This window comes from Papilio polytes, unplaced genomic scaffold (assembly GCF_000836215.1).
Source record: "Papilio polytes unplaced genomic scaffold, Ppol_1.0 DF822733.1, whole genome shotgun sequence".
Lineage (NCBI taxonomy): Eukaryota > Metazoa > Arthropoda > Insecta > Lepidoptera > Papilionidae > Papilio > Papilio polytes.
This window is the reverse complement of record NW_013526471.1, coordinates 770,459-784,087: the sequence shown is the minus strand read 5'-3', so window position 1 is coordinate 784,087 and position 13,629 is coordinate 770,459. Positions and strand designations below refer to the sequence as shown.

The following is a 13,629-nucleotide window of genomic DNA, read 5'->3' as shown; positions in this document are numbered from 1 at the left end:
GCTCGGTCGGTGTTGTTGATTTGCTATGTGATAAGTGTAGATTACGAATTATATTGTGTTAATCCGTGTCTCTAGTGGTTTAATGCTCGCACTTCACCCAAATGACGCCCACGAAACCAAGACTCGGTAGCAATGATGTCGGGAGAAAGACCCAACTCCGACACACATATATTACAATAACAACTAAAAAACCACTAAAATACGCTACTACGATTCTTAAGTATTTAGGACGTAAAATGTTTCGATCATTAACTCAATATGTACATTCCATTGAGTGTTGGATATTTCGACACAAATGATTTACAAAATATCCATATTCCCGTGCGGCTTCATCCGCATGAAATTATGAAAATTTTATATTATTGTTTACGTTTGTCAAATTATCAATAGCAAATGCCAAAATGACATAACATGACAAACCTCGGCAATCTTGCTTCCTTGATGTTGGCAGCAACTTATGGTCTCTTTCCCACATTATGGGTTTTATCTAAAATGTTTACCCCCGAAGTTTAATGACGTAAAAATATATAGCCTAAAGCGTGACGTAAGTTTAGGGCTTTTTATTAAAAAGAAGAATTATTCAAAAATATGCTGTAATTGCTGACATTTTAGGCAACAAAGAAGTGAGTGTTTACGCTTTATTATATTAGTATAGATAAACGGACGGTCATATTAACAATACTTGTAAATTACTTTATACAAACTCACTCCTAAAAACGTGTTACAAATAAAAAAAACATTTGAATTGCGTGATTCAGATTATGCTTTTAAGGATTATGTTAAAACAAAGTCTTAACGTTAATTCTCTATCCGTGATTTTGAAATACGAAATACTACGCATTTGTGCTTGTCACATTGAGATTACGGAGTACTTTGCAATTTCACAAGTCTGTGGAAAATTTCACATCAAAACCATGTTTGAGTATACATCTAATTTTATAACCTCAATATTTATACAACGCATAATGTACTGTATTTTAACATAATGAGGTAATCGGAATTTAATGTTTTTACACATTCAGATTCTAGTATTGAAAATGTTTAAATTTTTAAATATATGCTACCAATTATGGTCCTCATGTTTACCAAAAAGGGATGTACAGATTGATGGTTTAAAACCTTTAATATTGAATGTAATTTTCTTCAATTCATAAATGTCAATCATGATTGACGAGTTTGATAAATACTCCCGCGTACGAAATTGCATCAACTTTTTGTTAAGAGAAATCATATAAAATTGTAGTTCGAAGCCAACTGACTAATTACTTTGGGGAAATCTTTTTTACGTCAGAAATTTTTAATTAACCTAAAAATGTCCCAATCGATCTCGGAATGTAATTAGTATGAGGCTGGATTAATTTTGTTATCGAATTCAGAGAGATTGACGATGCTTGGCAATTAATTTACCTTTTATGAACATGCTATAAAGGTCCTTGTTATTTCTCTTAAATTGTTGGTTCTTCGAAGCTCTGGATATTTGAGGTTGAACGTATATGTTACGTGATATTTCGTATTTCAAACTGACGGACTAATGAGCGCTTTATTATTTGAGGTTAACTTACATAGTTGTATATATCAAGAACTTTTAATAAATCCATAACAATTATACTTCTTTGTCTGCTGAAAAGAAAACATTTCAATTAGATTTGCTTAAAAGTTCTGATTGTAAGAAATTAACAATGCTAAATTGTTACTATAAATAAACGATTCTATAGTATATAAATATATTTGTAATATATTGTTTCTTTAAATAACATATCGTGTTGTTTACTTACATAAATAACCTTACTTGCTAATGTTTTGACTGGTCTTGTGAAATGCATGAGTCTTATTCGTACGTCAGTTGTATGTGGGCCTTGAAAAGTGACGGATTTCTCAACAAAGCTCAAAGTGCATCGACCCGCATGCGTCGAAACTTCGAAATCAGCTCGTAGACATCGTCGACCGGTCTCCCGCCAAAAACTGTAATGATGGACCAGCCTCGAAAAATTCGCATCCAAAAAAGGGCCGCATAAATTCTTTATTTTGACGATGCGTTTTATAAGAATCGCAAGACGTACCAGTGCTACAAAGATACTGGATAAGCCTTGTATAAAATGGAACATTGTTTTTTGCTCATATTTTAAAGACATATTTGGAAGTAATTATAAATCTTTTTAACTTTGTAGCTGTTAATCCAATAAAAATCTTATTGATTCTTTTTTTGCTCGTGTAATTTACTAATTAATGTCTCGTGTTTTTTTGCAATTCAATTGCAATCAATTAATTATGAGAAAATTAAAACCTTGATCGAAATACAACGATTTCTTTCTGAATGATAAAATGAAAGTTCTTTATTAAATGCTTGTTCTAATTACGATATAATTTTAATTCTAACTCACAAAAAGTCTATTTACCTGTAATTTTAAAAACATTAGTCTTGCACTATATTTACTTCTCATAGTTTCAATTACTTTATGTCACGAATTATGTTAATAATATTAAAAATACAAAGACATGTATAGCGCCATCTAGGAACTTATTTTGTACAGCAGTGTGTTTCGTTACATTTTTTGCAAGCATAAAGTAAACGTGACTCGATTACCAAGGGAATGTGTGGTAAGGGAACGAGAAGAATAATTATGAAATAGTTGAGAATTTACAAATCTCTCATAAATATTGTTACAAAACGATAATGACAGTCATGTAAAACTATGAAAGGTTTTTAAGCTCATAGTAACTTATTGGAATTGCTAATTATGCACAAGTATTTAGTTTTTAGTTTTCTTTACAAGTCCTGTGTCGTGCAACTATGATCATTTTAACGCGTCAAAACTTGACTGCAGTATTTAAAAACGGTTAATGTATTGAATATTTTTATATATAGTTATTGTAATAAGTTACCAGCAATTGCGAAATATAAATATTTTTTTATAAAATGCTATTAATAAAAAATATATTGTTACAATCAAAATATTTTTTTTCATTACTGACTGGCTGGAAAGAAAAATTACTTTAAACAAAGATTTAAAAAAAGAAGGGTTTTAATTGATGGAAATTGCAGTTTTGGGTTGATACATAAATGTCTCGATGTATGTAGAAATCTTTTGAAAGTAAAAAAAAAATGTATTGTAAGCACTAAATATAATAATACAGTTTTGCATGTTATAACTTAAAATGTACATAAGCATTTTTCTTATCGGCACTGAGTACTTATGGTAAAATCATTGTTTGTTTAGGATATCCTAAATATATATCGGAACTCACTTTCATATTATACTTACATATTCCCTATTTTTCTTTCATAATTGAAACGACCTTACACGTTATTTAACTTCGTAAAAAGGTAATTTATTTTGTAATTAATTTTAATTTAACTTTATGTAATAAGTTGTATTTTTATTTCAGAAAACCTGTAACAATGAGACTCGAAGAGAAAAAAGGTTCGATCGTCTTGGACAACTTTAATTCGACGTAAGTTTTGATTGTTAAATTTTTTCTCAGTATATTATACTGAACGGAGGAGGGGAAGAACTTAGGATATTTCCTATGTTGTGTGTCCCTTCCACAATAAATAAAAATATACAACGCATTCGAAATTGCGGATATCTATGGCCTAGGTCTTTGATCATTTTAATCATTAAAAATGTATTTCAGTGCTAATTTGGCGACGAATCCCGGCTTCCAATCGACGCTGAGTCTCGGCTCAAAGGAAGTTATCAATGAAAAGGCTTACAACCCGTTCGAGCACAGAAAAGTTGAGCATCCTAACTCGTAAGTATAGTTAACCAGCCACGCGCAGACTTCGTAAGCGTAGCAACCGACAACGCCATCTATTAGATAATTATGGAACTTTCAAATTAATTGAACAATCATATTTTAATTTGCAAATATTAGTTAAAACACCTTAACTATGCTTTGGAGAATTTACGTTGACTTAGTTAAGTTTAATAGCATCAAAATGTACAACATAATTCAAGTATTTCGTAAATGTAAGGTTCTTTGTTAAAAAAAAACACAAAAAACATGTTGTGATTGTTAAAAATCTACACACAAATGAGGTTTGTTTCGATTTTTATATTATTAATATCCTCCAGCTATAAGATACCTTTTTATTTTTAGAAATGTTTTCTAAAGACTTCCCAAAACAAAGATCTACTTAATTTTGTTTTTAATGTTACTTTGTCGTGAAAACCAAAGTACGCCAAATCCTTAAATTAGATTAAAACGATGTCCCGAGAGATGAAACTGAATTCGTTTGCGTGCTATTAAATTACCATCGTTGATTGTGAATTGATTCAGCTCGTTTATTTCTAAAAATAAAACGTAATAGCTTATTGACAAATTCCAGATTGTTTGATGGAATCTTTAAAATTACGTATTACTTGAATGAAATAAATTGGTTGGTAATTTCTTTGGGTTTTATATTGTCTGCATTTATATGATTTTGAAAGGTAAATTGTGTTTAATTCACATTTTTAAGCATTTCTTTACTTTAATTATCAAAGCGTTTATTATTAACAAACATTTTTTTTAAAAATTTAACACAAGTTAGTTTTAACGCTTATAACTTATTTAAAGGGTTTGTAACTATGAACTTAGTTTAGTACAGAACATAACATAAAATTATTCTTTTTATTTGTCTATATTGGATATGTTCTCAGATAAAATATTGAAAAATACCTTGCGAATTGTATGATAATGAAACTTTAGTCGCAGGTGCGAGCTAAAATTGCTTAATACATTGTTTTCTGTTGTCTCATTTAAATATAATTGGTTCATATATCACAGATGACCTTTCTTATTATTTTTAATAAATGTGGACCAACTTTATTAGGATACACAGTTTAGAACACACTCTTATGAAAAATACAATAAGAATACAAAAATGGATGAAACAGTCAGGAGTGGAGTCTCATTTAAACGTCACTCTTCAAATTAGGACGTTTAGACCTTTGACTAAACAATCGCAAAAGTGCTGCGCGATTGTCGATTGTTTCGCAGCCCATTCAACTATTTAGTTGCTCAACTAAACATCGAGCAGTACCTCCATATATGCTCCAAAGCCAGATTAACTGTTATACGATAATTTAGTTTCAGATGTGCATACGCTCTTAGTACATGGCTTACAATAACCAAGGTGAACAATATCTTCTATCAGTTGGCAGAAAACCAAAAAATTCATGATTTGTCAACATTCAACAAAACAGTTTTTTAATGCAGTTCACGTATATCGTAATCACAATTTTATTGATCGTAAACAACTGACACGCGACTCGATTTTTAAAATGTGTCTAACTGTGAGTTGCGCCAAGGAATATCATAGCGTTATATCCATTTTTCAAAAAGAGAATGAAATAGATAGAGGATAATAGGATTTTTTGGATCTATTTTGCTGTAGAGTCGCGGTTATGAAATCGTTCCGATCCACTTTTAATGCTGGGTTACTGAAGATTCATAAGTGTTAAGTTAAACTAAATTTCAAAGGAGTAAAACTCAAGTCACGTAGTTCGGAAACGCATTTCAAGAATTTATCGAACCAAAAAGACCAACGATTTGTTGAACATATCTCGGAAACTGGCCATTAATTTTTCTTCTATCACTTAAATTAAAAAAAAATAGGCCACCTGACCAAATTCACGTCGGTATAGGCATAAAATTGGGAACGCAACTGTAGTTCTTCTGTTGGATATTTGATATCTCTAAAGAAAATAATATCAATATAAAAAAATCAATTTGCTTTTTTGCATTCATGGAATCTCAAGTTTTTACGCTGGAGTCTATCGTTGCTTAAGATTAATGGTTAACATCGCTTACAAGAACCACAGCTATTTAATCTATTATATTCTGAATGATGAATGTTCATTCGTGAACCTTGTTCTATATCAATTCCGCTTCCCCGATTGTGACTAATCTTGTTCGTCTTTTTCTTATAATCTTATTAAAGGTTTCCTTTACATTGAGAAATTTACAAATTGATAAAAAAAATCGCGCTATATTTACTGTGGTTTAAATTGTGAATAATTTTACTTGTAGAACGATTGGATCGTTGGTGCACTTACTAAAGTCTTCATTGGGCTCCGGCATCCTAGCAATGCCGGCGGCCTTCAAGAATGCTGGACTTATAATTGGAGGCATCGGTACTTTCGTGGTCGGATTTATTTGCACGCATTGCGTTTATATTTTGGTAAGTCTTAAATAATTTTCAACAATCATATAAACATTCTAAAATATAGCTTTCCAACGCGACTCTGTGAATCGAATTAAAAAAACAATAGTAAGTAGCCTATATGTACTTACAGAATATCCTCTACATCTATGTCAAATTTCATCGAGATTCGTTCAGCAGTTCTAGCTAAAAACTCCAATAAACGTTCATCCATTCATCTAAACTTTCACATTTATAATATTAGTATGATATTTTCAACAATACCAAACGTTTGAAATAAAATTAACATGAATAGTGAAAGATTTCGCAGTCCCTCCGCAATTCAATGACTACAATATACAATTTGTATAAAGGACATATATTCATTTTGGGGGAAAGAAGACCTTGTATTTTGCATGATTTTATGTATAGCAATAAAACTTGCTTAGTTAAGTTAAGCTGACCTCTGTCATAAATTATACATGAAATACTTAAGTGTTGATAAAAGCCAAAACATTATTACACTATGTGCTGTAGCGTTGAGAGGTTACGGATGAATTCAGATATGACGGCTGATAGAGATGTATGGAAGAGCAGCACATACTGTGCCGACCCTACATAAGGGATAAGGGCAAGTTGATAATGATGAGGACTTAAGTGTTGATATTATATTTTCGTTTTACTATCTTCACGCATTATATTGCATTACGTTTCTTTACTGCATTAAATGTGTCCTCGTTATATAATACAAGGATAACTACATAAGCCATTTCAAATTGACACACATTATTAAGATAGTAAAACCATGTTCAAATGTCATATAAAATCTTGATAAAACGAACTAAAAATGTACAAACGATCATCATTCTAATTGATCAAGAAGATGCAATTGAACTATTTTGTTTGTTTATTTTTTTATTGTTTGTAATTAATTCTTAGTGTAAAAATAGTTCAGCGTCATTTCAATATTCATCTAGAAGTTATTTAGTTCTTGTTTAATGTGATACAAGGCTTTCCGCTTATGTAATTTGTAAGAAATCAATGTAAGCAATACCTAATATTGGTTTATTTCTAGGTGAAAACATCGCAAGAAGTATGTGTGGACGCAAAGAAACCTTCAATGGGTTTTGCAGAGACTTGCGGAGCGGCTTTTGAATTTGGACCTAAACCTTTACGACCTTGGGCTAATTTTGCTAGGTTAGTAAACATTTTTATTTAAGTATTAAAGTGGAAATTTAATTAAAATTTAACTCTGACCGTAATTAAAAATATGCAAAATCTTGTCTAATAAAATGAAGACAATATTACGGTATAACATTTTTTAATAAAATAAGGTAACAAAACGTTAAAAAATCTAGTCGTAACGAGGAAAATCATGAAGGGCGCGTCCTCCTTTCTTATGTTTTTGATTCACATGGCGAAAGTAGAGTTTTTCTTTGACATAACTTTAAATGGACAAAAGATCTTTCTAAAAACGAATTGAAAATAAAAACCAGTTTACACTAAAAAAAATAGCTATCCTTTTTATTGATTTGTTTCTGATTTATGACACTAGCTTTGGAAAATAAAACTAAATAGTTATTATTTGTTTTTCGATAGTTTCATTACCCTTACAATTAAATTATTTTTTTAACGTAAAGAATAATTGAATATCGCGTTACTTGTATTTGCGTAGCTGAAATATTTATTTCATAGATTTTTTATTTAAACGTATATATTTACATGTCTGTCTTTGTACAGGACCTTCGTGGATTACGCACTGACGTGTACTTACTTGGCCGCTCTCTGCGTTTACATTGTATTCATTGCTGAAAACTTTAAAGAGGTAACGTAATTATTTTGATTATATAGAGAATTAACTAACTGTTTTAATTTAAATTAAACTTCTTTATATTCTAAAATCATGGTAAACAAATAAGATTTTCACCCACTTAATAAAATCTAAACTTCTCCTATTTCAATACTCAGAAAACGAAAACTTACAACAGTAAGCTTTTTAACCGACTTCCTAAAAGGAGCCTCCTCCTTCTTCTCAGTTCCTCTTTTTATTTTTTATTAATCATCTACATATCCACAGGTCTTAGATGTCTACGCACCGGAATACAAATTGTCAGTAGAAACATACTGCGCGCTGACACTGGTGCCTCTAGTGCTGATCTGTCAGATACGGAACTTGAAATGGCTGGTACCATTCTCCGCGATAGCCAACGTACTGCTCGTCATTTGCTTTGCGATCACAATGTATTATATCTTCGGAGACCTTCCCAATCCGGCTGAAAGAGAGATGGTGGCGAGTTTTACACAATGGCCACTCTTTATGAGGTAAGTACGTAGCAGTGATCTCAGTTCTTATGGGCCTATGAGACTATTTTATTGACAACCATAGACACTAATGATCTTTTGAGGTTATAGTTTGAATGATCGATATTTAAGGATTTTTTTAGTTCAAAATATGGTAATGCGTAGGTTTTGATAGATCCAATCATGAAAAATCTATTTTTATATCAGCAATATTTCTTTCCTTTGAAGAAAAATATTCTTCTAATATTAATTTCGAGCTATGAAAATTATCTTAACAGGTTTCAAATATAAGAATCTGAAATATTCAAATCATTTCGTTCAATTTCTATGATATTTGACTTTTATTAGAGCTACGGGCACTTTGAGAAAAGAATTTCTCCAGTGAATTACAGAAACAATTGAACATCGCAATACAATGTTCCAATTTAAAGAATACAATAGATTTTTGTCGTAGAAAAGTACAAATTCTCGGTTTTACTGTAACACGAAATCGTAGATATTTATGTTATAACAAAAATCGCACTCAATTACCTCTTTGCTTATGGTTTCAGTACTGTTATATTTGCGATGGAAGGCATCGGCGTGGTGATGCCAGTGGAGAACGAGATGGCCAAGCCGGAGCAGTTCCTCGGCTGTCCGGGCGTGCTCAACGTCGCCATGACCATCGTCATCGGATTGTACGGCGTTGTCGGCTTCTTCGGCTACATCAGATTCGGTGACGACGTCCGTGGAAGTGTCACTCTTAATCTACCCCAAGACGAATTGTAAGAATGTATACTAACTGTTGCTCGCGTCTTCGTCCGCTCGAAAAAAAAATTGTAATAAATTGACCTGATGTTACTCCATGACATTAGCTATTAATAGGGGAAAGAATTTTTGAAATCGGCCCTATAAATCTTCAGTTATTTCAAGACATGAAAATACAAATCTTATCTCTATTGGTATATACTAGCTGTTTGAGACTTTATCAAGTATTCTTAACCTTTGAAAACTCTGGAATAAATTAGAATTTAAAAAAAATATTGTGATTTTTTAAATCTCCAGATTGGCTCAAAGTGCGAAGATCCTGATGGCGCTGGCTATCCTCTTCACGTACAGTCTGCAGTTCTACGTGCCCATGGAGATGATCTGGAGACAGATACATCACAAGATATCCGTAAAGTATCACAATATCACACAGATATCAATTCGCACCGCAGCTGTCGTTGGCTCAGGTTAGTATCAGATATGAAAGTCAGAAATCAAAATGTCTAAACCTTTGCCATTTTATTGTATTCTATAAATACATTTGTTTATGATATAAAGTTATTCTTAGAAGTGATTGCAAAACTTGTTTTTTTATTTCTTAAATATCACACATGCTCTAGTTATTTTATTTATATATCATGTTTTGCCACTTCTTATATCATGAGGTATCTTTTAACATTTTATGGACTACTAGCTTTCGCCCGCGATTCCGTCCACGCGGAATTAAAAAATACTAAAGTAAATATCCTATGTGTTCTTCCAGACTACCCCCTACGTCTATGCCAAATTTCATCGATATCCGTTCAGCCGTTCAGGCTACAAACTCTAACAAACAATCCATCCATCTAAAATTTTGCATTTATAACATTAGTAAGATTTTTATATGATGATAATCAAGTAGTAATTTTTATAAATTAACACATCTGTACTTAGGAAACATATTTTATTTTAATTCAATAAAGCTGCAGATGTCATTTTTTTGTTTTTTTTTCCAGTTGCTCTGGCGGCCGCTTTCCCTGATCTGGAGTTATTCATCAGTCTTTGCGGAGCCATCTTCCTGTCCAGCCTTGGTCTTCTCATCCCAGCCGTGGTCGAGACAGTCCACAAGTGGGACCGCGGTCTCGGCCACTTTAACTGGATCCTGTGGAAGAATTGCTTGATCGGGATCATGTCTCTTGTAGCTCTCTTCGCTGGTTCATATGTATCCATCACTGGTATTATTGAAAAGTTCAACGAACCCGTTCTCGAGAAACTATTAAACGGCACTTTAAGCAGGGTTAACGAGACTTTAGTGTCTAGTTTAGAAAATTGAAAACGAAATAGTATAACCGTGGGTTTCCACTGTAGTGTTTTAAGTTTTACAAGTACAAGATAGTAAGTTTAAATGACATAATAATCTTACTAATATTGTTTGATACTAATTAAATTATTATAATATAACAAAATAGAATATTGAAAAGATACTTTAAGTTTAAATAGAATCAAAATGATAGTATTTTGGTAGCACATTAGCAGTAATTAGTATAAGTTGTTGACCGTAATAATTACTTTTATTTTAAAGCTAGCTGTTCCCGTGCGGCTTCATCCGCATGAAATTGTGAAAATTTAGTCGTTTACAATTGTCAAATTCTCACTAGCAAGTATCAAAATACAAATTACCTTTCCATGGCTATCTTCCTTGTTGTTGGCATCTTGTATTGTATGGTCTCCCATGGTTTCCCATAACAAGGTTTTTTACAATTTATTTACCCCTAAGTTAAATAACATAAAAATATATCATCTAAAGCGTGACGTAAGTGTAGGGCTTTTTATTAAAAAAAGAATTATTCAAAAAATATGCTGTAATTGCTGAGATCTTAAGAAACAAAGAAGTGTGTGTTTACGCTTTATTATAATAGTATAGATTTAACTTAGGTATTTCTTTATCTTGGGCAAAAAACACTCAATGACATGGTAATTTTGTTTTTTAACAAATTGATATTCAAAGAATAAAGGTACATCCATCAATTTCTTTTAAAGAAACTAGAATAAGAATGTCTGCCTGCTTCTGTACTATTACGTAAAATAATGTTTACACTATTAATATAGATTTAATTATTATAATAACAGACATCATTATTACATGTATGTTATTCGAATCCTAACGTTATAACTTTTTAATTAAGATAAATTGTTATTTGTTAGTATGATTTTTGAATGATTTTCACATTAAATTATAAACTGCCATTAACAAAAACAGTAGTATTACATTAGTATTATATTGATAACTCGCAGTAAAATAAGTTTTACTAAGTAAGTTTTTAGATATAGGTATTACATGCAAATATGTTCGTTCGTAAATAACATTTTGGGTTTACATCGAAGTTATTGTATAAACATATATCTATCTCAGTTATTGCAGAGGGAATAAAAGAGATAGCTTTTTGTTTTGAATGCAATGTTGGTAAAGTAACTCCGTTTTATCAACGGATATTCATAGCAAGCAAGTTTATCTGATCCGGTGATAGTCGTAATCGCGGTTAGTTTTTTCAAAAAGTTTTAAAAAGTTGAAGAAAACTGTAAATTTAGCTACAGTACGTAAAATATGACACTCTGTTGACGATAACAGATGGCGCTAGTAAATCACTTATTTAGTTTGATCTATGCACACCGGATCATATATTCTTGTGAGTTTTTAAGTATCGCCATAATCCATTAGTATTATTAACAAATTACAAAGAAATTGATTAAAACAAAGACAGAAAAATCGAATAAATAGAACTCGAGTACAAGAAGTGACTTTTTAAAAAAAAATAATATGTCAAAAAGGAAATGTGATATTTATTTTTAATGACTTAGTTTAATGATATGCATAATAAAGTTGTTTAAATTACTCATTGACTTTTATTTATTCTATTCAAACGATTCATAAAATAAGGTATTACTTGTATTAACGAACACAAAAGTTAAGGCCGTTTCTTCATCATATATGTTATTTTGCTCTGTTTTACCGACAGGCGCTTTTGTCAAGTATTTATAGCTTCTGTAAAATGTAGGTATGCAAATAGATATAGATATCGAATAAAAACATCTTTTAGTGATTTAAATATTTGACTTTCTATCACAGTACGAACCTGATATTTCGAGTGATTTTGTAATAAAACGACATATAACAGTATCGCATAATTGCTAAGTATTTTTCACAGGCGCTTTAGATACCTAAGCGGTTACCAATTAAAGTTTCTAGTCCGATTTGTTTTATTTCAACATTGCTACTTTAAGACTAAAACCAAACCATTTTTCACAGTGAAAGCCGACAAACAGTGAATTCAGGTGGTCTTGAGACACAAACCAGAGACTGTTAAGATTGAATGTGGATGGCTACAAAGGTAGAGGAAGACCGCAGAAAGTATGGATGGATTGTGTGAAACAGGATATGCTTCAGAAAGAAGTGGATTCAGATATGACGCCTGATATGTATGGAAGAGCAGCACATACTGTGCCGGCGCTCCGTAAGGGTTAAGGGCAAGTGGATGATGAAAAAGAAGAGGCGATTGATTGTTTTACTTACCGTTAATGTATTCTATAACAAGAATATATTAAATAAATATTTTTGTATAAAATAAACATTTAAATATATCACAATGTAACTTGCAAACAAAAACAATCAATATGTTAGTACATTTTCATTTCTTGAACCTTTTTAACACTTATCCTTGGTACTTAAAGTAATATAAGATGTCGAAGTAAATAAACAGTTAGAACTTTAAAAATAAAATAAAAACTTGAAAGTTGAAGGCACTGAAATTTCGCAACTTCATAATGATTCAAAACTTTCGAATTCGAATCTTAAAAGTTCCGTTAAAAAACGGTAAAAACGGCAACTCTTTATTGGCAATAAAGGTAAATTAAAAACATGCAGTTTTGCTGTATTATAAATACCAAACGAAAAAAAAATAACAAATCATAATCTGGAAATACCAGTATTGGCATCGATACTGGCGGTTTCTTAGAAAACTGTAAAAACATTAAGATTTGAATAAGATGCCTATGACTCGAATTTAGAGAAAATTACCTTTTGATCTTTATAGATGTCACATGATCAACTGTACTGATTGAAGTGAATGACTATTGATCATCATTCCAAATTGAACGTAAAATGCTTGAGTGAATGGTTAAGAACTGCAGCGCGATTAGTTGCACTACTATGAAGGTCATTGAAAGGGAATAACATTCTAATTTAGACATAGTCTACGTACCGTGCCACAAATTAACAGTCTTTGTTATGTTAATAACCCTACACGTTGCTAGGAACTGAATTATTCATAAATCTTGCTATAAAATAAAAACAATGAAATAAAATTTACAAACAACGATCTATTTGATATCTGTACATATAATAAAATTAAAGTGTCTATTTGTAATATGAAAAGATAATTTCCAGATTTCGGGAAGATGATGTATTTGCGTTGCTG

At 31.3% G+C, this 13,629-nt stretch overlaps 1 protein-coding gene across 1 annotated transcript in view; it reads left to right on the top strand.

Annotated features, from left to right (window-relative positions):
- LOC106105754 (proton-coupled amino acid transporter 2-like) overlaps nucleotides 1-10,615 on the top strand; it is a 28,503-nt gene extending 17,888 nt beyond the window's left edge. Inside the window, exons 2-10 of the mRNA XM_013286192.1 lie at nucleotides 3,388-3,453; nucleotides 3,637-3,753; nucleotides 6,016-6,166; nucleotides 7,203-7,324; nucleotides 7,868-7,952; nucleotides 8,205-8,449; nucleotides 8,980-9,192; nucleotides 9,473-9,642; nucleotides 10,171-10,615. Coding sequence (XP_013141646.1) covers nucleotides 3,401-3,453; nucleotides 3,637-3,753; nucleotides 6,016-6,166; nucleotides 7,203-7,324; nucleotides 7,868-7,952; nucleotides 8,205-8,449; nucleotides 8,980-9,192; nucleotides 9,473-9,642; nucleotides 10,171-10,487 — 1,473 coding nt within the window. The 5' untranslated portion in view covers nucleotides 3,388-3,400 and the 3' untranslated portion in view covers nucleotides 10,488-10,615. The remainder of the gene's footprint in view (nucleotides 1-3,387; nucleotides 3,454-3,636; nucleotides 3,754-6,015; nucleotides 6,167-7,202; nucleotides 7,325-7,867; nucleotides 7,953-8,204; nucleotides 8,450-8,979; nucleotides 9,193-9,472; nucleotides 9,643-10,170) is intronic.
- Nucleotides 10,616-13,629: the final 3,014 nt, after the last annotated feature.